This window comes from Pecten maximus, chromosome 11 (assembly GCF_902652985.1).
Source record: "Pecten maximus chromosome 11, xPecMax1.1, whole genome shotgun sequence".
In the NCBI taxonomy this organism is placed as follows: Eukaryota; Metazoa; Mollusca; class Bivalvia; order Pectinida; family Pectinidae; genus Pecten; species Pecten maximus.
The window spans coordinates 4,502,201-4,529,907 of NC_047025.1; the positions used below are offsets into that span (position 1 = coordinate 4,502,201).

The 27,707-nt window shown below is 35.7% G+C and overlaps 1 protein-coding gene across 2 annotated transcripts; it reads right to left on the reverse strand.

Moving 5' to 3' along the window:
* Positions 1-1,102: 1,102 nt before the first annotated feature.
* On the reverse strand, positions 1,103-25,770 carry LOC117337569 (src kinase-associated phosphoprotein 2-B-like). 2 transcript variants are annotated; one of them, XM_033898608.1, is made up of 8 exons: positions 25,611-25,770; positions 24,055-24,195; positions 22,869-22,934; positions 10,475-10,555; positions 9,983-10,057; positions 6,716-6,924; positions 5,318-5,399; positions 1,103-1,825 (listed from the first exon to the last, which is right to left on the reverse strand). In XM_033898608.1, exons 1-8 carry the CDS (start codon positions 25,648-25,650, stop codon positions 1,245-1,247), a joined length of 1,275 nt encoding a protein of 424 aa, XP_033754499.1. In that variant the 5' UTR covers positions 25,651-25,770; the 3' UTR covers positions 1,103-1,244. The 2 variants fall into 2 exon arrangements, with proteins under 2 accessions (XP_033754499.1, XP_033754500.1); XM_033898609.1 differs by lacking the exon at positions 22,869-22,934.
* Positions 25,771-27,707: the final 1,937 nt, after the last annotated feature.

Below are 27,707 nucleotides of genomic sequence, written 5' to 3' on the forward strand. Positions count from 1 at the left end.
AAGTCAATAATCAAGTTTATATTGTTTGTAGATGCTGTGCAATGAAACAGAAAATTTAATATTTGTTGGAAATAAAGACTTTTCATCATCCAAGAATTGCTGGTTTTCTTCTTGTGGTCTAGATGTCATCAGCATGTTTCGACCAACAGGCGGCCATCATTGGGACGACTTTTACAAATTTTGTATGCCCTGTACACTTTTGTGTGTTCAAGATGGTTACAGTTGTTTGGTAAACAATTTGACGATGTGGATTTTGTGATGTCATAATTACCCAAATTAAAGACTTACTGATATAGACATTGATATATGTAATTGTATAATTGGTGGTAGTAATTTTTTTGTCAACTAATTAGCTATAGATCGTATCCCATCAAATGTAAATGACAAAAGTGTACTTAAGAGCATCTGAAATTTGAAAAACTCAACCAAATGAATTCCATCTAGTGGTCAAAACATGTCCATGACATCTAGATCACAATAAAATAGATAACCATTCTACGATGTTGAGAAGCATTTATTTCATAATATTATGTTCACCACATAGAAAGGATCTCTATTGAATACCATAAGTTATCCAACCAGAAAGATTACTGCCTGTATTGACACCCAAGAGTTATCATTTGGTTAGAGTGATCTCCCCTGGCAGAAAGAGTGATCTCCCCTGGAAGAACTAAAAGACAACAAGGTAGAACTTATTGCTCTCTGCCAAAATGAGTAACCAAGTCATTGTTGACAACCACAGAGTAAGTGACAATGATATTGATGTGTGCATGATAGATATATGATCAGATTTATGAACAATTATCCATAGTTTGTGCCCTGAATTAGTCCAAGTAGGTCTATTAAGTCGAACTGTCGTCACTTTTGTTTTCGTTTACATTCCAGTCAAAATCTTTTCATAGTATCTTTGTTTATATTTTTGCAGTTCTTTACCCTCTCCGGAGGTCTGTAAAACTTAACGAGTCTAGTCGTTACACTTCCATTTGAAACAATATGAGTGTTAGTTCTCGATTCTAACTTTTGTAGTTTCTTAATACAAAAATAGTGTGATAATGTTACAAATGATAAATTTAAAAAAAAAAGTTAAAAAAAAAAAGTACAGTGGTATTTATAAATATTTTAAATATGATTTAATTCTAAATAACATAAAATGACAATTAATGCATTGTAAAAACCATCAGATGATTGTAAGTCTGCAATTAGGTTCTCTCAAAAATAAGCCATGTCCAGTACACATATGTGAGCTAGGCCGACGCAGCCTCGTACGCCGGAACAAGGTGTAGTTTGGGTACTAGGCCATAATTACCCTGCAGCTCTCCGACCCACCAAGATTTGGCATCAAACTCTTTACTGATGATATGAATCAAATCACCTTTTTTAAATGTCAGTTCGTCATTTGTACCACCGGAGAAGTCCCATTTACCATAATAGAGATTCTCAAAGTCTTCCTTCGGATTAACGATCTTCCGTTTCTTGGGCTCAGGCTCTGGTGCGTCTGGCTTGGGTGGGGTAGGGGGTAGGGGATTCCTACTTGGGGGTGGGGGAGGAGGCTTACTTTGGGGTGGGGGAGGAGGCTGAGAGTCTGGTGGAAGAGGTGGAAGAGGTTTCCGCCCAGAGACTGTTGGGGGAGTGGCTGGCGGAACGCGCATCGGGACAGCTGGAGGCGGAGCTACGCTACCACAGTCATCGTATGTTTCCTGCTCGTCGTCATCAGGTACTGGCGCAGTGTCGTCATAAATTTCTTGATTATCGTCAGGCTTGGCTGCCTCCTCATGTGGTGGCTCCAGGGGCTCCTCAATCGGTTCGTAAATGTCGTCTGGATCATCTGAAGATCAAGAGGTCATTGTTAAAATCAAAATGTCTACACATGCAGCAATCAAGTTAACACAAACAGGAAGCTTCTGAAAAAACAAACTTCTACTCACACTGAATATTGGTAAATCAGAATCATTTCTAAGAAACATTAACAAGTTTATAATAAGAAGTTAAAAGGTTTTGTGAGTATCATTATAAACATTCATGTAAAGGGTTCACAAAAGGGGCACACACAAAAAAAATCTGGTTGAAAAAAATAGATACAGAGCCGAGTTAAATGCTTATAAAATAATATACAATTAATAATACTTTTATGAAATGAGATATAACTCCAGATTGCTAGATTCTATATTATAAAGTGTGATTGTCATATCTGTGAAGTTTGACAAATTTCAGATGTAAATTATAGTTAAGGCATTTGTATGGAGACAAACCAGGAAGCTGAGAAACAGGCCAGTCTGTGTTGTCATGGTTGTGTCTTTGGGCAAGACACTTTACCCTAATTGCCCTGGATGGCATGTGTTGGGCTTAATGTATGTTGTTGAATGAGGTAGTCACCAACTACTACAAGCAGACTCCACTTCAAAATGACCCTGGCTGTTCATGTGGCCATAAACCCAGCGTACAAACAAACAGTATGAAGACAAATCAATTTATAAAAGGCGAATAACTCCATAAAAATAAACGAAAAAACAAAATAGGTTTTGGTTTATTTCTGTTTAACATCCTATTAACAGCCAGGGTAATTTAAGGACGTGTCTGGTTTTTGAGGTGGAGGAAAGCCGGAGCCCAGAGGTGGAGGGCTAGTGATAAAATGTTGGGACAAAATAGGAAATCAGAACTTGTATACATGTATTTGGGTGATAAAATCTTTTTATCTGCATGTTTTGAGAGTCATAATTAAACCCACGATAAGAAAAGTTTGTCTGAAGAGATTGTTAGACCATAACATACATGTACATCAAATTGACCTTCACTTACTGCACTGTAAACAGAAATCTTTTTCTGCAGGTGTACAGACAAAATTCCTTCTACATACAGACAATCAATCAATCTTAATCTTGGGTAACGGGATAGGAACAAGAGGCCCAATGGGCCTGTATCGCTCACCTGGCTCTACAGCAAATTTGCGGTTGATTGAGGTCATTTCTACAGATACTATGCTGATAACAACTTTATTTAAATAGAGTAAGCTAGGTTTATTCATGTCAATATATTTTCTAGTCCTTCATTCCAGCATACTATTGGCCTAAGATCGGGTCTTGGTGACTCTTAACTCTAAGCATGCTACAAACAGGCCCAATATCAAGTCCCCGGGCCTCTTGGTTATTGAGAAGAAGTCATTTGAAGATTATAACCTATTAGACCCATGTGACCTTGAATGAAGGTCAAGGTCATTTATTTGAACAAACTTGGTAGCCCTTCACCCCAGCATGCTACAGGCCCAATATCAAGTCCCTGGGCCTCTTGGTTATTGAGAAGAAGTCGTTTGAAGATTATAACCTATTTGACCCATGTGACCTTGAATAAAGGTCAAGGTCATTCATTTGAACAAACTTGGTAGCCCTTCACCCGAGCATGCTACATGTCCAATATCAAGTCCCTGGACCTCTTGGTTATTGAGAAGAAGTCGTTTGAAGATTATAACCTATTTGACCCATGTGACCTTGAACAAACTTGGTAGCCCTCACCCCAGCATGCTACAGGCCCAATATATAGTCCCTGGGCCTCTTGGTTATTGAGAAGAAGTCGTTTGAAGATTATAGCCTATTTGACCCATGTGACCTTGAATGAAGGTCAAGGTCATTTATTTGAACAAACTTGGTAGCCCTTCACCCCAGCATGCTATAGGCCCAATACATAGTCCCTGGGCCTCTTAGTTATTGAGAAGAAGGCGTTTGAAGATTATAACCTATTTGACCCATGTGACCTTGAATGATAGTCAAGGTCATTTATTATATCAAACTTGGTAGCTCCAGCATGCTACAGGCCCAATATCAAGTCCCTGGGCCTCTTGGTTATTGAGAAGAAGTCATTTGAAGATTATAACCTATTAGACCCATGTGACCTTGAATGAAGGTCAAGGTCATTTATTTGAACAAACTTGGTAGCCCTTCACCCCAGCATGCTACAGGCCCAATATCAAGTCCCTGGGCCTCTTGGTTATTGAGAAGAAGTCGTTTGAAGATTATAACCTATTTGACCCATGTGACCTTGAATAAAGGTCAAGGTCATTCATTTGAACAAACTTGGTAGCCCTTCACCCGAGCATGCTACATGTCCAATATCAAGTCCCTGGACCTCTTGGTTATTGAGAAGAAGTCGTTTGAAGATTATAACCTATTTGACCCATGTGACCTTGAACAAACTTGGTAGCCCTCACCCCAGCATGCTACAGGCCCAATATATAGTCCCTGGGCCTCTTGGTTATTGAGAAGAAGTCGTTTGAAGATTATAGCCTATTTGACCCATGTGACCTTGAATGAAGGTCAAGGTCATTTATTTGAACAAACTTGGTAGCCCTTCACCCCAGCATGCTATAGGCCCAATATATAGTCCCTGGGCCTCTTAGTTATTGAGAAGAAGGCGTTTGAAGATTATAACCTATTTGACCCATGTGACCTTGAATGATAGTCAAGGTCATTTATTATATCAAACTTGGTAGCTCCAGCATGCTACAGGCCCAATATCAAGTCCCTGGGCCTCTTGGTTATTGAGAAGAAGTCATTTGAAGATCATAGTCTATTTGACCCATGTGACCTTGAATGAAGGTCAAGGTCATTTATTTTAACAAACTTGGTAGCCCTTCCCCAAAGCATGCTACAGGCCCAATATCAAGTCCCTGGGCCTCTTGGTTATTGAGAAGAAGTCGTTTGAAGATTATAGCCTATTTGACTCATGTGAACTTGAATAAAGGTCAAGGTCATTTATTTTAACAAACTTGGTAGCCCTTCACCCCAGCATGCTACAGGCCAATATCAAGTCCCTGAGCCTCTTGGTTATTGAGAAGAAGTCGTTTGAAGATTATAGCCTATTTGACTCATGTGACCTTGAATAAAGGTCAAGGTCATTTATTTTAACAAACTTGGTAGCCCTTCACCCCAGCATGCTACAGGCCAAATATCAAGTCCCTGGGCCTCTTGGTTATTGAGAAGAAGTTGTTTAAATGAAAAAGTTGAAGCCAGACGGCCGGACGACGGACGCGGCACCACGGCATAAGCTCACTTGCCCTTTGGGACAACCAGACAAGGACCCAAATCTTAAAACCATTTTAGTTCAAGAAGGCCACCAGTAATCGGTGCAGTCCAGTTCCGTGCACTTCAGTAAATTTGTGTGAAAACATTTTTAAACTTACCTTTTATCAATATGGATAATTTAAACATTTGATTTTAATTTATTTACCAGCCTTTCCATGACTCAGATTACCAAAATATACACATAATTCTCATACTCAAAAGACAAATGTTTACCATTCAGAGTTACGTCCCTTAGACTGACTTACCGTCGTAAGATTTCTGTGGTTCATTTACTCGCTGTATAGCAGATTTCCATTTGTTATAATCGTCAGTATTCAGTGCTACAAACTGAAGAAAAGAATTTTTTTGGGATGAGATTCACAAGTTTAGGAATTATTGTATTTATCCGTAAATAATATAAGATCCACAAATATAAGCTGTCTTCTTCAATTTTTCAAGATCATCAATTTTAAACAAGCTTAAAGTGCTTCGCAATTAAGCCCTCACAAACTTCAATACTAAACTTTTACACTAGGGATGAGGGTTGATTTTAGGATAAATATGGTATTAAACTTAAAGAGGCTTACCCGCAGACGGACCGGTAAACGGCACATCTCCGATCACTAAATAAACTTCAGTACACGTTTCTATGTGACAAAATTAGAGGCTTTCCGACTTTATTTCTTGAAAACAATTACAGAATATGTATTTTAAAGACGTTTTAAAACTCAACCTGAGAGGGAAATGTATGGAATATAACGGCAAATCTTCTTTGTAAATCGCCGCTGCCTTTGAAGTTATCACTGTGCGGCACTGTGCACGTGCTTGTTTCTTTGATGTGTCAATCAAATTAGACTTATTGCGGGTTGCGATTAAATAAATAATATTTAAAAATGAGGTTTTAATATCACTTTTCAGCGTTTTATAAGGAAAATAAAATGAAAACCTCAACAATTCCAACAATCTGTCATGTGTAAAAAATCTTTTTCTATTAGCCAATTTTTCTGATCTCTCTGCTGGCAAGCCTCTTTAAACACTAGGGATGAGGGTTGATTTTAGGATAAATATGGTACTGAACTTTTACATAGAGATGAGGGTTGATTTTAGGATACATACAGAAGCATTAAATGAATTAAAGAATTTTATCTTTTACAAAAAAAAGTGATTGAAAACTATATTTGAAAGCTTTGAAAATGTCTGTTTCATTTATCAAATAAAGAATGCAAATGATGGCGCAGCGGAATAAATAAAACATCATTAGTTTTCCAGGATGTCTATAGAATTAGAGTGTTATTGGGACGAAAAGACAGCTCAACAGCCGACTTCACATATCACCAAATAAAAGTCATCAAGATTTAGTCATATGCACCAAAAGACTTTTGCAGTTGGTTTGGTAACAGACATTTCTTGACAACACTGTTTACCATCACTTTTTGCGTTAATATTACTTTCCAACGCATTGAAGAAGAATATATGTACATAACAAGTTTAATTGCAGGAAAAAGCTATTATTATGAAGATGAAAACTGCAAGATTTAATTCTAACATTGTTTGTTAATGTACACTGTAAAATATTCAATTAATTTGATTATTCACTAAAATTTTGATCCACCAAAATATTCACATTTACAGTAACATCTGTAAAGGGAGACAACTTTATGTACCTGGTATGTGCGCTTCCCTTGACATAGGATCTCGAAGCTGAGCTCTTTCTTGTTGGCTTCTTTGACGACGTCTGGTGCCGCCTGGAAGCTGTAGCCACTCAGGCAGAACGCTCCTTTCTGTTTCTTATCCTTCTTACTCTCGTAATAGTACATGCGGTCATCCTTAATCACGCACCAACGCTTCTGGAGTTTGGGAATCAGTATCAACCCTAAATGTGAAATTGTACAGGGTAAATATTGTCACCACCAAGATAAACCATAGGTGTCTTATCAAGAGACACAAGTTTAAACCACAGATGTCTTATAGGGAGACATACTAAATAAGCTTAAATCATAGATGTCTTATAGGGAGACATACTAAATAAGCTTAAACTACAGGTGTCTTATAAGGAGACACAAGCTTAAGTCACAGATGTCTAATCAGGAGACATACTTAATAAGCTTAAACCATAGGTGTCTTATCAGGAGACACAAGTTTAAACCACAGATGTCTTATAGGGAGACATACTTAATAAGCTTAAATCACAGGTGTCTTATAGGGAGACATACTTAATAAGCTTAAACTACAGGTGTCTTATAAGGAGACACAAGCTTAAACCACAGATGTCTAATCAGGAGACATACTTAATAAGCTTAAACCATAGGTGTCTTATCAGGAGACACAAGTTTAAACCACAGATGTCTTATAGGGAGACATACTTAATAAGCTTAAATCACAGGTGTCTTATAGGGAGACATACTAAATAAGCTTAAACTACAGGTGTCTTATAAGGAGACACAAGCTTAAATCACAGGTGTCTTATAGGGAGACATACTTAATAAGCTTAAATCACAGGTGTCTTATAGGGAGACATACTAAATAAGCTTAAACTACAGGTGTCTTATAAGGAGACACAAGCTTAAACCACAGGTGTCTTAAAGGGAGACATACTAAACAAGCTTAAACTACAGGTGTCTTATAAGGAGACACAAGCTTAAACCACAGATGTCTTATAGGGAGACATACTAAATAAGCTTAAATCATAGATGTGTTATAGGGAGACATACTAAATAAGCTTAAACTACAGGTGTCTTATAAGGAGACACAAGCTTAAATCACAGGTGTCTTATAGGGAGACACAAGCTTAAATCACAGGTGTCTTATAGGGAGACATACTTAATAAGCTTAAACTACAGGTGTCTTATAGGGAGACATACTAAATAAGCTTAAACTACAGGTGTCTTATAAGGAGACACAAGCTTAAACCACAGGTGTCTTAAAGGGAGACACAAGCTTAAATCACAGGTGTCTTATAGGGAGACATACTAAATAAGCTTAAACCACAGGTGTCTTAAAGGGAGACACAAGCTTAAATCACAGGTGTCTTATAGGGAGACATACTAAATAAGCTTAAACCACAGGTGTCTTAAAGGGAGACATACTAAATAAGCTTAAACTACAGGTGTCTTATAAGGAGACACAAGCTTAAACCACAGGTGTCTTATAAGGAGACATACTAAATAAGCTTAAACTACAGGTGTCTTATAAGGAGACATACTAAATAAGCTTAAACTACAGGTGTCTTATAAGGAGACACAAGCTTAAACCACAGATGTCTAATCAGGAGACATACTAAATAAGCTTAAACCACAGGTGTCTTATAGGGAGAAATACTAAATAAGCTTAAACTACAGGTGTCTTATAAGGAGACATACTAAATAAGCTTAAACTACAGGTGTCTTATAAGGAGACACAAGCTTAAACCACAGATGTCTAATCAGGAGACATACTAAATAAGCTTAAACCACAGGTGTCTTATAGGGAGACATACTAAATAAGCTTAAACTACAGGTGTCTTATAAGGAGACACAAGCTTAAACCACAGGTGTCTTATAGGGAGACATACTAAATAAGCTTAAACTACAGGTGTCTTATAAGGAGACACAAGCTTAAACCACAGGTGTCTTATAGGGAGACATACTAAATAAGCTTAAACTACAGGTGTCTTATAAGGAGACATACTAAATAAGCTTAAACTACAGGTGTCTTATAAGGAGACACAAGCTTAAACCACAGATGTCTAATCAGGAGACATACTAAATAAGCTTAAACCACAGGTGTCTTATAGGGAGACATACTAAATAAGCTTAAACTACAGGTGTCTTATAAGGAGACACAAGCTTAAACCACAGGTGTCTTATAGGGAGACATACTAAATAAGCTTAAACTACAGGTGTCTTATAAGGAGACACAAGCTTAAATCACAGGTGTCTTATAGGGAGACATACTAAATAAGCTTAAACTACAGGTGTCTTATAGGGAGACACAAGCTTAAACCACAGGTGTCTTATAGGGAGACATACTAAATAAGCTTAAACTACAGGTGTCTTATAGGGAGACATACTTAATAAGCTTAAATCATAGATGTGTTATAGGGAGACATACTAAATAAGCTTAAACTACAGGTGTCTTATCAGGAGACATACTTAATAAGCTTAAATCACAGGTGTCTTATAGGGAGACATACTAAATAAGCTTAAACTACAGGTGTCTTATAAGGAGACACATGATTAAACCAAAGGTGTCTTATAGAGATGCAAGCTTAAACCACAGGGGTCTTATAGAGATGCAAGCTTAAAACACAGGTGTCTTATAGAGATGCACGCTTAAAACACAGGTGTCTTATAGAGAGACACAAATTTCAAACAAACATCTTATTTGAAGACAGAAACTTAGCTACAGATGTCTTATATAAATATAGGTAGACACAAGCTTAAACCACAAGTGTCTTATCACGAGACACAAGCTTAAGCCATAAATGTCTTATCATGAAACTCAAGCTTAAACCACAAGTGTCTTATCATGAAACTCAAGCTTAAACCACAAGTGTCTTATCATGAAACTCAAGCTTAAACCACAAGTATCTTATCAGGAGACACAAGCTTACACCACAGGTGTCTTATAGGGAGATTTTAAACTTAGAGACAACCCCAGAAGCTTAAACTTCATGTGTCTTATACAGAGACACAAGCTTATAATTAAACCACAGATGCTTTAAGAGACACACACCACAAGCTTCAACCACTGATGTCTTTTTAAGAGACACAAAACAGAAACTTAAACCAGAGATGTCTTAAAAGACACACAAATTTAAACCACTGGTGTCTTACAAGGAAAGACAACCACAAATTTAGACCACACATGTCATATAGGGAGACACAAACTTGATCCACAGGAGTCAGAAATCTATGGGAAAGACAGGACATAATCAAGAACGATTAAAGTACCTTTCTTCTGTTTCTTTTCCAGAAATCCTGACATCACTTCATCTTTCAAGTCCTGGGCTGCTATGTCTGGGAATTCTGGGGAAATGTCAATTCATGGTTCACTTCACATACAAATCAACACAAAATAAATTTTAAAACAAGTCTTGTGAAAGTCCTACTGTCAAAATCCTAGATGACTACCTGTCGGCCATTCCATTTCCGCATACACAGGTCAATTGAGAACAAGAGGAAATCACATATTAATTGAAAAACTATCTTCTTATTTTTTTTATTTTTTAGGAGTGGATGAACCCTGAATCACAGATAAAGGGGAATTTGAACAGCACACCTTCATCTCGTCATAGGCTAGAACTGCCTAAAACTACATGTATGTACCACCAAGATCAAAGCTGAAAATATTTTAATATAATCTGTGATGAAAATTTAATCTCTCTGACCTTGACCTTTCGTGAAAGTTTGATATCTCTGACCTTGACCTTTCGGGACACTTACTTTGATCTGAGTACGGATCCTCCCCATCGTCTGTCGTAGAACTACCACCTGTGCGGGATGACTCATCTCCTTTGTCGACATCTGAAACATGACTTGTAGTTGTAGTAGCATGTGTATTACATGTGTATTACATGTGTTATATGTGTATTACATGTGTACTAAATATGTGTATTACATGTGTTATATGTGTATTACATGTGTTATATGTGTATTGCATTAACATGTATATTACATGTGTATAACATGTGTTTCATGTGTATCACCTGCATATAACATGTGTATTACATGTGTTACATGTGTATTATATGCATATAACATGTGTGTTACATGTGTATTACATGTGTTTCCTATGTATTACGTGTTACATGTGTATTACATGCGTATAACATGTGTATTACATGCGTATAACATGTGTGTTAGATGTGTGTTACATGTGTTACATGTGTGTCACATGTGTATTACATGTGTGTTACATGTTCAGTACATGTGTAGTCACTTATAAATGGCCATTCAATTATCAACACTTTGTTGACCTTGGTTTTTTCATAATTCGGTTTACAGGTACATTAAATAGTCTCAAGTTAGGATCTTTAGTAAGGCATACCTGACGATTTGATTTCTATCGAACAGAACGAAAAACTTAAAAAAAAATAATGAAAATAAAATAAGCTACAAATGTACAGTATATACAAATGTGCAAGATATATTGACATATTATACTAGGTCCAGCCAAATACTGCACATTATAAAACCAAGAAATTTAATTTCACAATTTGTTTGTAAACATATTCAACTGAAAATGTTCTGATAAATGAATATTTGAAAATGTCACACAACATATTTAAATAGAATATGCTCTAGTCATTCGTGCAAAAATGTGATGCCACCAAAAAGTCTATGGGTGTAAAAATTATTTAAAATCACTACAAAAATAAACAGGTTTTACAGCATTTACAGTACCAAACTAGCTCTGTTTATAGAGTCAGAATATACTAAACTTAAGTGAAACCTATCCAGCATGCAACATGCCTAAATCGCTTATGTTGATAATATTTTATTAACAAAAAACATTGTATGCATAATTTGTTTTAAGTTGAGGTTATATGCTATATGTACAAGTATATTGGCAGTCCTAGCTGTAGAGAAAACAGAAAAGAATGACCTTCAATTCCAGAAAGTCAAGATCCATGATCATAAAGAACGGCAGAGTCGTACAGCCATTCCAACTAAAGATACAGGGGAAGGGTATACCATTCATTAATTAAAAATGCCTGGGAAAGTAGTTTGACGAATCACTCGGAGATAAGACAAATATCTAAAGAAAAGAACAGCAGGTCAGAGGAGAATAAGAAATAAAGACAAGACAGGTCTCCCAGGGAAACTCAAAGCTTGGATGTATCAGCGTGGTCTCCGTCCGTGCTTAGCCTGCTTAAGCTTGCCCCTGGTGCTCTTTCAGGTCACGACTTCAACTTTGGAGAAAATAGAGTGAATTTAATTACATCAGACACCTCCGGAAGTTGTTTGGAGTTCCCCAAAGCTTCACTGCAGTAGATCTATACAGCAGGACAGCAAAACTCCAACTTCCTTTAATCTCATCACAAGTTGAAGAAATTGAGATAGGAAATTCAAGGCAAAGCTCATCACCACCTTGAAACCAATAGGATATATAGGATAACAAAGGATATGACAAGGTACGGCTAGCCGGCGTGGAAGTATGAACTAGCAGCCAGGAAGTGGCCAGTATCATTAGCACTTGCTGAGGCTGAGAGCAGGTTGTGATAAAAAGATATTATGTGAACAACTGCAGTAGGAAGTCAAGGCATAGTTTTTGGTTTATTTTGTTTACGTCCTATTAACAGCCAGGGTCATTTAAGGACGTGCCAGGTTTTAGAGGTGGAGGAAAGCCGGAGTACCCGGAGAAAAAACCACCAACCTACGGTCAATACCAGGGAACTGCCCCATGTGGGTTTCAAACTTGCAACCCAGAGATGGACGGCTAGTGATAAAGTGTCAGGACACCTTAACCACTCGGACACAGCGACCCCCTAAAAAGCCATAGGAACATCTAAAAGCACCTTCTGGAAAAAAGCTGATGCAGCAGAAAGGCGTAGAATGGTCCGGAAGGAAAAAAGAAGAAGTGAGGAAGAAAGAAAGCAGACCAAAGCAGTTGAATTGGAAGTCCAGGGAGGTTGGACAAGGCTAAATACAGAACCTTGAGCAATTTCCTGGTTGGAAATCTGAAAGTACCCTCAATTCCAAATGCAGTTCCTCCTTCGGCCTGTGTTTGACGTGACCAGCAAATATCCATAATTGAATTGGGACCTTGCAGAAACACCAGACTTCCCCTTGTGTGGACAGAGAGCAATCCTACAAGACATGCTTATCTTGTATCATGTGGTCTTAGCACCTGCAGGTGCCACAACCAAGTCTTATGGAGCTTTAGGGAGCTGACAGACATTACAGAAAGGGCCAACCAAGGTCCAGGAAGGTGAAACATCAAACATCTAAGTGAGAGAGAACTTCTAGAATCCTAAGTCAGGCAGGAGACAGCTGGAAGGTGGCGGTTGACCTTGACCTAATTCAGAGACTAACTTTTCCAGACATCAACCTTAGACTGGATATGTGTTAGTGTTATGGTTGTATGTTACCTTACGCATTTTACATGTGATTTGTATTAGAGTTAAGGTTGTATGTTACCTTACGCATTTTACATGTGATTTGTATTAGAGTTAAGGTTGTATGTTACCTTACGCATTTTACATGTGATTTGTATTAGAGTTATGGTTGTATGTTACCTTACGCATTTTACATGTGATTTGTATTAGAGTTAAGGTTGTATGCTACCTTACGCATTTTAGCAGTGATTTGTATTAGAGTTAAGGTTGTATGCTATACCTTACGCATTTTACCAGTGATTTGTATTAGAGTTAAGGTTGTATGCTATACCTTACGCATTTTACCAGTGATTTGTGTTGAGTTAAGGTTGTATGCTACCTTACGCATTTTACCAGTGATTTGTCTTGAGTTAAGGTTATATGCTACCTTACACATTTTAACAGCTGTAATTTGTGTTGAGTTAAGGTTATATGCTACCTTACACATTATACCTGTGATTTAATTGTGTTGAGTTAAGGTTGTATGCTTCCTTACACTGTGACAACAATTATCAAATTTTCTCCCTTTAAACATTGAAATAAGTATTAGGCAACATAACATTACAAAGTCAAATAAATTTTGCTCTGTCAATATATATATATAGATGGAAGCGTGCCAGGGTGTCATGTATACAATGTATATCTGCATCAATCTTGCTGAATAGACAGATTTGGATTGGTCATGGTATGTGTGTAATTTGAGACCCACTCAACTCACATGCCTGTTTGTAAAAAGTAGATACGATGTATTGATCTCATCTGTTTATCTCATATATATTTTGGTGTAGCAAACAGCACATGCAAAATGATTAACGATATAAAACAGTCAGTGTTCGAAAGTAAAGGTGGTCTGATGGTCCGAGGCTATAGAAAACCTGGTCGGTCTATGTAAAATTTCAAAGTGTTGGCCCCATTGGCTATGAAAAGTTTGAGCCCTGACATACATTACAATTCATGAAAACAACATTCCATTATTTTCTGACAAATGATCATATGAAATCAGAGCTTAAAATAGAGTTTATTTTACCCATAACAGTGTGTTATTACTGGATGATGCAAGCATTTGCGTGACAGTTATGCTACTTTCAACAATGTTTTAAAAAATTGGTCTATCGAAAAAGGACTTGGGCTATGGGATTTCAATTTTCTGTAGACATTGTCTAAGGAATTTTCATATATATAATTTCATACACTGAACAGTTACTGCAAATGTGCTTATTCTGACATGCTCTTTCAGGAAACAAGAGATCCCAGAGGGATCTTGGCGCCCACCATTGAATGATCTTTATAGGTTCCATGTCAGATTGATCTTTTCCCTACTTTTCCCTTCCTCTAAGTCTTACTTATCTGTGTAAATTCAGAAACAGCCCTCTAGTACTATTCAAACAAGGGGAACCTATATATAGAATTTAAGATTTAGCTATAATGGCTGTCTGTCGGCCATGTTGTTTTCGTATTGGTCCCAGTATGCAAAACTAGGCACTGAGGGGAACCTACATATGAAATTTGAAAAAGATCCCTTCAGTACTTTCACAGAAATAGCGATAACAAACTTCAATTGTCAAAATCCAAGATGGCTGCCTGTCGGCCATGTTGTTTTCTGATTAGTCTCAAAATGCAATATGCATAACTAGGCACTGAGGGGAACCTGCATATGTAATTTCAGAAAGATCCCTTCATTACTTCCTGAGAAATAGCAATAACAAATTTTAATTGTCAAAATCCAAGATGGCTGCCTGTCAGCAATTTTGTTTTCCGATTGGTCTCAAAATGCAATATGCATAAGTAGGCACCAAGGGGAACCTCCATATGAAATTTGAGAAAGATCCGTTCAGTTCTTTCACAGAAAAAGCGATAACAAATTTCAATTGTCAAAATCCTAGATGGCTGCCTGTCGGCCATGTTGTTTTCCGATTGGTCTCAAAATGCAATATGCATAACTAGGCACTGAGGGGAACCTGCATATGAAATTTCAGAAAGATCCCTTCATTACTTTCACAGAAATAGCGATAATAAACTTTAATTGTCAGAATCCAAGATGGCTGCCTGTCGGCCATGTTGTTTTCTAATTAGTCTCAAAATACAATATGCATAACCAGGAACAAAGAGGAACCTGCATATGAAATTTGAGAAAGATCCCTTCAGTACTTTCACAGAAATAGCGATAACAAACTTCAATTGTCAAAATCCTAGATGGCTGCCTGTCGGCCATTTTGTTTTCCGATTGGTCCCAAAATGCAATATGCATAACTAGGCACCAAAGGGAACCTATATATGAAATTTGAAAAAGATCCCTTCAGTACTTTCTCAGAAATAGCGATAACAAACTCAAATTGTCAAAATCCAAGATGGCTGCCTGTCGGCCATGTTGTTTTCCGATTGGTCCCAAAATGCAATATGCATAACTAGGCACCAAAGGGAACCTACATATGAAATTTGAGAAAGATCCCTTCAGTACTTCCTCAGAAATAGCGATAACAAACTCCAATTGTCAAAATCCAAGATGGCTGCCTGTCGGCCATGTTGTTTTCTGATCGGTCCCAAAATGCAATATGCATAACTAGGCACCAAGGGGAACCTACATATGAAATTTGAGAAAGATCTCTTCAATACTTTCTCAGAAATAGAGATAACAAACTTCAATTGTCAAAATCCAAGATGGCTGCCTGTCGGCCATGTTGTTTTCCGATCGGTCCCAAAATGCAATATGCACAACTAGGCACGAAGGGGAACCTACATATGAAATTTGAGAAAGATCCCATCAGTTCTTTCACAGAAAAAGCGATAACAAATTTTAATTGTCAAAATCCTAGATGGCTGCCTGTCGGCCATGTTGTTTTCCGATTGGTCTCAAAATGCAATATGCATAACTAGGCACTGAGGGGAACCTGCATATGAAATTTCAGAAAGATCCCTTCATTACTTTCACAGAAATAGCGATAATAAACTTTAATTGTCAGAATCCAAGATGGCTGCCTGTCGGCCATGTTGTTTTCTAATTAGTCTCAAAATACAATATGCATAACCAGGAACAAAGAGGAACCTGCATATGAAATTTGAGAAAGATCCCTTCAGTACTTTCACAGAAATAGCGATAACAAACTTCAATTGTCAAAATCCTAGATGGCTGCCTGTCGGCCATTTTGTTTTCCGATTGGTCCCAAAATGCAATATGCATAACTAGGCACCAAAGGGAACCTATATATGAAATTTGAAAAAGATCCCTTCAGTACTTTCTCAGAAATAGCGATAACAAACTCAAATTGTCAAAATCCAAGATGGCTGCCTGTCGGCCATGTTGTTTTCCGATTGGTCCCAAAATGCAATATGCATAACTAGGCACCAAAGGGAACCTACATATGAAATTTGAGAAAGATCCCTTCAGTACTTCCTCAGAAATAGCGATAACAAACTCCAATTGTCAAAATCCAAGATGGCTGCCTGTCGGCCATGTTGTTTTCTGATCGGTCCCAAAATGCAATATGCATAACTAGGCACCAAGGGGAACCTACATATGAAATTTGAGAAAGATCTCTTCAATACTTTCTCAGAAATAGAGATAACAAACTTCAATTGTCAAAATCCAAGATGGCTGCCTGTCGGCCATGTTGTTTTCCGATCGGTCCCAAAATGCAATATGCACAACTAGGCACCAAGGGGAACCTACATATGAAATTTGAGAAAGATCCCATCAGTACTTTCTCAGAAATAGCGATAACAAGAATTGTTTACGGACGGAGGGACGGACGGACGGACGGACGGACGGACGGACGACGGACCACGGACGCAGGGCGATTTGAATAGCCCACCATCTGATGATGGTGGGCTAAAAACTGAATTAAATAAATTAGCAGAATGATGAATTGGTGTACCGAAAATGTTGACCTTATAAAATGTTTTAGATGAAATATGATTACTGCAATCAAACTTTAGCGAAACTCTTCCAGCTCCAAAATCGCTAAAATAAGATTACCACTTAAATGCGCTAGTTTACAGTATAATAAAATCATAGAATCACAAGACAGAGGAATTCAATATTCTATTTAGAGGTATATAGTACAAATGTATAAGAAGTTACAATATATATTTGTTACATAACATTAATTGCTGATGGAGAAATTTTGCTTAAAGTGCTTGATGCAATAATTATAATGAGCCCCTTAATTTTACAGCATACTTTAAGATTGCTCAAGTACGAAATTTATGTTTTTAAACAACTCGCACACTTATTTGGAAAAAAGATTCTGAATGCTTGCATTATGTGATTGACAAAATTTTCACAACATGCTTCATTCCTGATATAAACATGTTGATAGGAGCAGGCTAACATGCACAATAAATGGAGAGTAATAGTCATTCACGAGGATTAATGCACGTCATCGATAAAAAAAAATCACTAAAACAAACCCACAGTTCAGTTAACATGGTTGAAATCTTAATCCAAGTAAGGTTAGGTGTTAAATAAACAAGTACACAATGTTATAATATTGGCAAAGAAAAAACTTTAGAAAATTACAAGATGGCAGCTAAAATCAAAACCGGTTGCAAAACAAAGATAAAATGTTTGTCTGTTTTAATTTTGTAATTGTTAACAAAAATTCCAATCTATTTTTTCCCTACAAAGTTTTTTCATGAAATGTTAAATAAGTTAGTAGTGCTTTCTATTGTAAAAGTGGAGAGTTTAGGTCACCTTACATTTTCCTAGCTTAGACTAGTGGGAATCAAATTTCCCTTTAGATCTGTGGTAGGATGTTTGTCTTGAGAGAAAGAGGTCGCTCGTTTGAAGCAAGGTACTTTTCATTACTCCTTAAGCTTCGAACAGATTCAGTGCCGTTGACCACTCCAAAAAAGCTATAGGAAATCGAGAGAGGTTTCCTTGGAAATAAAGAACCTAGGATGTGGTTGTCCTCGGGGGCAAAGACTTTGTGAAGGAGGGAGTTGTGTAAAAGTAGAAAGTAAAATGTCACCTTCCTAGCTCAGACTAGCAGAAATTTCCCTTAAGTCTAGTGGTAGGATGTTTGGCTTCAGAGCAAGAGGTCATTTTAGCTAGACAAGCCTCTGCAAAGTCCCTGTAACTTCATTCTACAGAATAACTCAATAAGTTAACCAAGCTGCAGGTATCAACAGACTGATATAAACTGTGGTTAACAACAGTCTAACTAATATAAACTGTGGTTAACAACAGTCAAACTGATACAAACTGTCATTAACAGCAGTCTAACAGATATAAACTGTGGTTAACAACAGTCTAACTAATATAAACTGTGGTTAACAACAGTCTAACTAATATAAACTGTGGTTAACAACAGTCTAACTGATATAAACTGTGGTTAACAACAGTCTAACTGATATAAACTGTGGTTAACAACAGTCAAACTGATACAAACTGTCATTAACAGCAGTCTAACAGATATAAACTTTGGTTAACAACAGTCTAACTAATATAAACTGTGGTTAACAACAGTCTAACTAATATAAACTGTGGTTAACAACAGTCTAACTGATATAAACTGTGGTTAACAACAGTCTAACTGATATAAACTATGGTTAACAACAGTCTTACTGATATAAACTGTGGTTAACAACAGTCTAACTGATATAAACTGTGGTTAACAACAGTCAAACTGATATAAACTGTGGTTAACAACAGTCTAACAGATATAAACTATGGTTAACAACAGTCTAACTGATATAAACTGTGGTTAACAACAGTCTAACTGATATAAACTGTGGTTAACAACAGTCAAACTGATATAAACTATGGTTAACAGCAGTCAAACTGATATAAAAGGTGGTTAACAACAGTCTAACAGATATAAACTGTGGTTAACAACAGTCTAACAGATATAAACTGTGGTTAACAACAGTCTAACTGATATAAACTGTGGTTAACAACAGTCTGATATAAACTGTGGTTAACAACATTCTAACTGATATAAACTATGGTTAACAGCAGTCAAACTGATATAAACTGTGGTTAACAACAGTCTAACAGATATAAACTGTGGTTAACAACAGTCTAACTAATATAAACTATGGTTAACAACAGTCAAACTGATATAAACTGTGGTTAACAACAGTCTAACAGATATAAACTGTGGTTAACAGCAGTCTAACTGATAGAAACTGTGGTTAACAACAGTCTAACTAATATAAACTGTGGTTAACAACAGTCTAACTGATATAAACTGTGGTTAACAGCAGTCTAACAGATATAAACTGTGGTTAACAACAGTCTAACTATAAACTGTGGTTAACAACAGTCAAACTGATATAATATATAAACTGTGGTTAATAACAGTCTAACTGATATAAACTGTGGTTAACAACAGTCAAACTGATATAAACTGTTGTTAACAACAGTCTAACTAATATAAACTATGGTTAACTGTCTAACTCATACAAACTTTGGTTAACAACAGTCTAACTAATATAAACTTTGGTTAACAACAGTCAAACTGATATAAACTATGGTTAACAGCTGTCTAACTGATATAAACTGTGGTTAACTGTCTAACTGATATAAACTTAAATTAACAACAGTCTTACTGATATAAACTGTGGTTAACAACAGTCAAACTGATATAAACTATGGTTAACTGTCTAACTCATACAAACTTTGGTTAACAACAGTCTAACTAATATAAACTGTGGTTAACAACAGTCAAACTAATATAAACTGTGGTTAACAGCTGTCTAACTGATATAAACTATTGTTAACTGTCTAACCGATATAAACTTTGGTTAACAACAGTCTTACTGATATAAACTGTGGTTAACAACAGTCAAACTGATATAAACTATGGTTAACTGTCTAACTCATACAAACTTTGGTTAACAACAGTCTAACTAATATAAACTGTGGTTAACAACAGTCAAACTGATATAAACTATGGTTAACAGCTGTCTAACTGATTATAAACTGTGGTTAACAACAGTCTAACTGATATAATTAACTTAACAACAGTTTCTACTGATATAAATGTGGTTAAAACAGTAAAAACTGATATAAACTATGGTTAAATGTTCTAACCATTACAAAACTTTGGTTAACAACAGTCTAACTAATATCAACTGTGGTTAACAAACAGTCAAACTATTAAACTGTGGTTAGCAGCAGGTCAACAGATAAAACTGTGGTTAACAGCAGGCCTACACCGATTATAAACTGGGGATTTACAAAGTCAACTGATATAACTGTGGTTAACAACTGTCTTACAAATATAAACTGTGGTTAACAACAGTCTAACTAATATAAACTGTGGTTAACAACAGTCAAACTAATATAAACTATGATTAACAGCTGTCTAACTGATATAAACTATAGTTAACTGTCTATAACTGATATAAACTTTGGTTAACAACAGTCTTACTGATATAAACTATGGTTAACAACAGTCTAACTAATTATAATATAAACTGTGGTTAACAACAGTCTAACTAATATAAACTGTGGTTAACAACAGTCTAACTAATATAAACGTTGGTTAACAACAGTCTTACTGATATAAACTATGGTTAACAACAGTCTAACTAATATAAACTGTGGTTAACAACAGTCAAACTAATATAAACTGTGGTTAACAACAGTCTAACTATAAACTGTGGTTAACAACAGTCTAACAGATATAAACTGTGGTTAACAACAGTCTAACTGATATAAACTTTGGTTAACAACAGTCTAACAGATATAAACTGTGGTTAACAACAGTCAAACTATAAACTGTGGTTAGCAGCAGTCTAACCGATAAAAACTGTGGTTAACAGCAGCCTAACCGATATAAACTGTGATTTACAACAGTTTAACTGATATAAACTGTGGTTAACAACTGTCTTACAAATATAAACTGTGGTTAACAACAGTCAAACTGATATAAACTGTGGTTAACAACAGTCTAACAGATATAAACTGTGGTTAACAACAGTCTTACTGATATAAACTATGGTTAACAACAGTCTAACTATAAACTGTGGTTAACAGCAGTCTAACTAATATAAACTGTGGTTAACAACAGTCTAACTTATATAAACTGGTTAACAGCAGTCTAACTGATAAAAACTGTGGTTAACAGTAGCCTAACCGATATAAACTGTGGTTAACAGCAGCCTAACCGATATAAACTGTGATTTACAACAGTCTAACAGATACAAACTGTGGATAACAACAGTCTAACAGATACAAACTGTGGATAACAACAGTCTAACTGATATAAACTGTGGTTAACAGCAGTCTAACTAATATAAACTATGGTTAACAACAGTCTAACTGATATAAACTGTGGATAACAACAGTCTAACTAATATAAACTGTGGTTAACAACAGTCTAACAGATATAAACTATGGTTAACAACAGTCTAACTGATATAAACTGTGGTTAACAACAGTCTAACTGATATAAACTGTGGTTAACAACAGTCTAACTGATATAAACTATGGTTAACAACAGTCTAACTATAAATTGTGGTTAACAACAGTCTAACAGATATAAACTATGGTTAACAACAGTCTAACTGATATAAACTATGGTTAACAACAGTCTAACTATAAACTGTGGTTAACAACAGTCTAACAGATATAAACTGTGGTTAACAACAGTCTAACTGATATAAACTATGGTTAACAACAGTCTAACTGATATAAACTATGGTTAACAACAGTATAAACTGTGGTTAACAACAGTCTAACAGATATAAACTGTGGTTAACAACAGTCTAACTGATATAAACTATGGTTAACAACAGTCTAACTGATATAAACTGTGGTTAACAACAGTCTAACTGATATAAACTATGGTTAACAACAGTCTAACTATAAACTGTGGTTAACAACTGTCTTACAAATATAAACTGTGGTTAACAACAGTCTAACTATAAACTGTGGTTAACAACAGTCTAACTAATATAAACTGTGGTTAACAACAGTCTAACTGATATAAACTGTGGTTAACAACAGTCAAACTGATATAAACTGTGGTTAACAACAGTCTTACTCATATAAACTGTGGTTAACAACAGTCAAACTGATATAAACTGCGGTTAACAGCAGCCTAACCGATATTAACTTTGGTTAACAACAGTCTAACAGATATAAACTGTGGTTAACAACAGTCTAACTGATATAAACTGTGGTTAACAACAGTCTAACTGATATAAACTTTGGTTAACAACAGTCTAACAGATATAAACTGTGGTTAACAACAGTCTAACAGATATAAACTGTGGATAACAACAGTCTAACTGATAAAAACTGTGGTTAACAGCAGTCTAACTAATATAAACTGTGGATAACAACAGTCTTACTGATATAAACTGTGGATAACAACAGTCAAACTAATATAAACTGTGGTTAACAACAGTCTCACTGATATAAACTATGGTTAACAACAGTCTAACTGATATAAACTGTGGTTAACAACAGTCAAACTGATATAAACTGTGGTTAACAACAGTCAAACTGATATAAACTGTGGTTAACAACTGTCTTACAAATATAAACTGTGGATAACAACAGTCTTACTGACATACACTTTGTACATGTAAAATGGTTAACAAATTTGAATATTTAAGAAAACTACATCAATGCAAATCTAGTATAAAACTACAGACAATAGTTATATAGTAATAAGTTAATATTAATATAATCAAACATTTTGGGAAAAAGCAAAAATTTGAAGAAGAAATGTAACATGATTCCTCATTGGCTTTTGTCATGCACAACCAGCCAATGAACAGGCTCTTACCAAGGAAGGACATAGACAGCCTATTTTTCCAAGCTGCCCAAGTCGATGGAGAAGAGGAATTTGAAGCTAGAAGTTAAGTATATGAATAACAACAGAATATGTATAAAGATGTCAGTGCTGGAAAGTTATAAAATTATTAATTCATCACAGATTTATATATTCAAGAAACAATCATTTCTTATCTCGAAAGACTTTCACAAAGAGAGAAGGGTTGAAATGTTAGTTAGAGACATATGACATTATTTGGAAATTTTAATCCTTTCGTTTTTGTGCATGTGAGCTGAAATTAGGATCCTCCCTGTTGGGGGAAAAGCAATCCCAAATACATGTGTAGAGCTCTCTAAAGCTGGAATGTAAAATCTTTCACAAATATAAATTTCATAGACAGATTATTATAAGGATATATTAAAGACAGGTGGTCATTGTAGACAGGTGATCATTGTATACATGTGGTCATTGTAGACAGGTGGTCATTACAGACAGGTGGTCATTGTAGACAGGTGGTCATTACAGACAGGTGGTCATTGTAGACAGGTGGTCATTAATGTAGACAGATGGCGATTATAAAATGATGGCCATTATGAACATGTGGTCATTATAGACAGGTGGTCATTATAGACAGGTGGTCATTACAGACAGGTGGTCATTATAGACAGGTGGCCATCATAGAAATATGGTCATTTTAGACAGATTAATTATTTATAGTTCGTCCATTGTTTATATTACTGCCAATATTTGTGATGGGAATATATCTGTTTAACTTTCTGAATGATAATTCGGAAATTTGGGATTATCTATGATAATCGGTTTCCTAATTTAAGCACAGAATCGCCCATTTAAGAAAATTCATGCACATGTTGATGTACATCTCAAGTACATCTATATTACATGTCTTAGCCTTTTTTTATTAATATTTTTAATTGAACGGAAACAAAGCATTGAACTGATGTGATATATTTATAAATCTCCTTAATCGCTTGTAAACGACCAATGAATATATCACTAAAATAGATGATCAACAATTTCTTGGTTTGGTAATTACATAACCAAAATACATGAAAAAATTTACGATCACTTCCATAAATTTCACATTAATTGTCTTTTCAAAGTCGTCATCAATGATTTTTTTTTTTTATCGATTTTCGATCATCAGCCCACTGCTAGTCAATATTAAGGTATGTTTTACCTGTTTTGTTTTTGTCTGGGGCTAATTGCGGATATTCCACCAGAAGTTTGTTGATTTTCTCGACCAGATTTAGCCGTTGTTCTACACATGACTTGGAAAGTTTTTCATTTTTCAGAGTTTCCTGTAGAAAGGTATCCACATCTGAAAAAAAAAAAAAAAAAATCTCAACACATGATCAACTCAATCTAATAAACATATATATGTTCTAAATGTAAACAACAATACGTTGAAGAAATGCAAATTTTGTCTCTGCATCGCAGAAAACCTTTATGACATCAGAAAACTTGGAGACAGCCCTGTATACCTCCATTTCAATCTCCAATCACACTCGATCACCTCTGGATGTATACGCACTCACCTCTGGATGTATACGCACTCACCTCTGGATGTATATATACGTAGAATACCAAATCATTGAAAACCTATGTACTGACACCTCATCCTCTGAATCTATCCCTCACAGGAAAGGATTGAAATACTATTGGATACACCAACTACACACCCTGACTCCACTAGGAATCAATGTCCAGTGGTAAACACTGCATCCCCCAATCAGTTTTTCATTCAATTAATTTAGATATCATGTAAAATCTGGCTCCATTTATGTATAAATTTAGAATAATATGAATCAACTGCTGGGTCGCCTGTATAAAAATTTACATTATAATCCCCCTATTGTTGATATGTATATTTCATCTCATTTGCAATAGGCTTTTTCAGTGGTTTACATATACATATAGTCTATCTTGATGAGATAGAAAAAAATAGCAAGATTTTTTATATGTCATATATACATATATATATTAGTTTTTTTTTTTTTTTCTTCTTCTCAGATTTTGAAACTTTTTAGATGATCTTCTACCAGCATACACTGATAAAGTCACCATTAACATGTTGTTTGTCATTAAACAATATTGGAATTTAAATTGAAATGAACTTGATCCCAGTGACCAGTGTACATGTACGTGTATATATGTATGCGTGGAAAATTTGAAAAAAATGTGGAAAAATAGAGAAAAACACATTCCTGTCGAGTGCTACAACAGAAATTGAATACATGTATTTAACACCATGTACAAGCCACACCGACCCATTTCTTTAAAAAAACAATCTGTATCGGGCCAATATCAAAGTAATTAATTGTGTCACAGATAAAAATAAATTAAACATAATTGTGCTATGGAAGCTTTCCTTTTGAATTTAAAATCAAATTAAAAGGATTAAACTTAGATATTGAATTGATTTATCGATGCATAGACACCAAACCGTAGTGCATATTTAAGGTGCACAGTTTGTGCCTATAACATAATTTTATAGAGATTCATTATCTGAAATCATCGTGCTGACTTCATCACAAAGCACCCGTCATTATTAAGTTTCTAGTCGTGTACGTAATCATCTGGCATTGCTGGAGTAAGTATATAAGTCTTCGAAGATTTCTTTTAACTGTCAGAACTCTGTGTCACATGTACACGTGGTGACAGTGTTTATAAACAAACTGCCCCGCCCCCTGCTGAGAGAATTAAATGAAAGAAAACAATAAGCAATATACAAACCGCCGAAAATAGTTTTGATGCTTTCGAACATCAACGCCATTTTGTTCCCAAAATACGGGACATCAGTCGATATGTGAGCAATCCACCATCCGCCTCACAATCCAGGAAGAAGTTAGCAAACTTTCTGAGAGCATCCACTTCCTTGTCACTCGAAACAACAAACATTTTCATTGGTCAAAAGTTTTAGGATTAGCCATTCACCATCACCGTTATATATCAAAATATGCCACGCTTGTAAATTACCGCATTTAATGAAATAAATCCCTATGTATCCGATTGAACGTGCCTTTATATTTGTAGAGTACTACTTAAGCACTATCCTTCAAATCCTCGTTATTTAAAACAAACACTACGCGATCATTTTGAAAATTTTTCAGAGATGTACATTATATACGTCTCTTTTATATAGTATATTTTTTTCGAGCTTATTAATTAGCTTACCAATCCTTGATAAGATCAGAGACGTGTATATCAGATATATATACACGTCTCTGATGTAAGCTTAAATATAGATCTATGAAAACTTAATAAAGTTTTGTGAATTGTATTGATTTCATTTTTTTTTAAATTATTATTTATTTATTTACTTTTATTTTACTTATTTAAAAATTGGGAATTATGATGAATACAAAATACTTCCAAATATTGATTATCATGAAAGTTTGATAACTGTAAACTGATCATTGTTTATTGCCGAACAATTAAGATCCACAATGTACGTATTTTTAAACCCCACTTTTTTTCTCCGGGTACTCCCGGCTTTCCTCCACCTCCAAAACCTGGCACGTCCTTAAATGACCCTGGCTGTTAATAGGACGTTAAACAAAAATAAACTAATAAACTAAAAGATGTTAATTATAGATGATAAGTTTCGCTTTTGACGAAAAGAAATGATGTATGATTTTAAATAGAAACCCCCCCCCCCCCCCTACCTTGAAGGTGTGATGGAGAAATGTCTCCAACCCGAGGGATTATACGTACCAAATGGATATATTCTATCGGATTCTGCCGATGGCTAGAACTCATTATAATATAGTAATATCGCGTCCCGAATGTTGAAGATTTTTTCTGCCAAGGGATGGTTATTTTGTCCCCCCATCATACTGTTTTAATTACGTAGTGCCCAGTTGTTCCAATATATGGGGGGGGGGGGGGGATTACAATGCAACAGTATTGTTATTGTTGGCGTTAAGTGATTAAATTATCGCAGTGACGTCATTGAATTGTTGCCATGACGTCGTATATTGTAGTGTTGACAGAGATGTCACATCCTAGGGGCGACAGAGAAATCTTGAACAAGTAAAACTCGATACAATGGGTGAAAACAATGTCTAGAGAGGGAAGGTCCAAATACACGTAGATGGTAACAAATTCTCATGTCCCTGTTGGTACACATCCTGTTGGTACACATCCTGTTGGTACCCATTTTTAGTACATGGCCAATCCACTTCCATTTCCTGTGCGATAATGTTTCGACTGACCCTGTGTTCCGGTTCTACAATGAAGCTCTTCATACGACATCTTTTATGGCCATCTTATTATCAACAGTTATCATCATCATTTGTCTCGGGTATCTGTTCTGATAGTTGTAAAGCTTCATTTTGCCTCGCTCGGTTGTCTTCCATGTTTTATTTTCCATTTAGCTCCAAGTTTAATGCATTTTTGTTTGTGCCTCGTAAAATACACATATATGAAAGGGTTCTTTTGTTGTGTTTAATGAAAAAATTATATTTAATGTCTAATTTTATGATGTATTGTGTTAAGGGTATATGTTATCATGGCGATAATTTGGTTTGGCACAGATGTATAATATATGTATCTTTTAAAGGGAAAGCTGTTATAAAAAAAGCTATCATGAGTTTGAATTTGACAAGTTTATGTTGGTTAAGTTGGTCAGATAAGCGAAAAGAGGTTGTCAATACACTTTTTTTTCGAAAGAAATTAGTTGAAATTAACTCTGCCTTAGATGACATTTACGAATCATTCCAGCGAAGCAAATACTTGAGAACCTGCAGCGAACAGTTTAATCTTCTGCTATCGGAATCGGATTTGTTTGTTTGCTTAGTAAATAATTAAACTAAATTTATCAATTGAAAA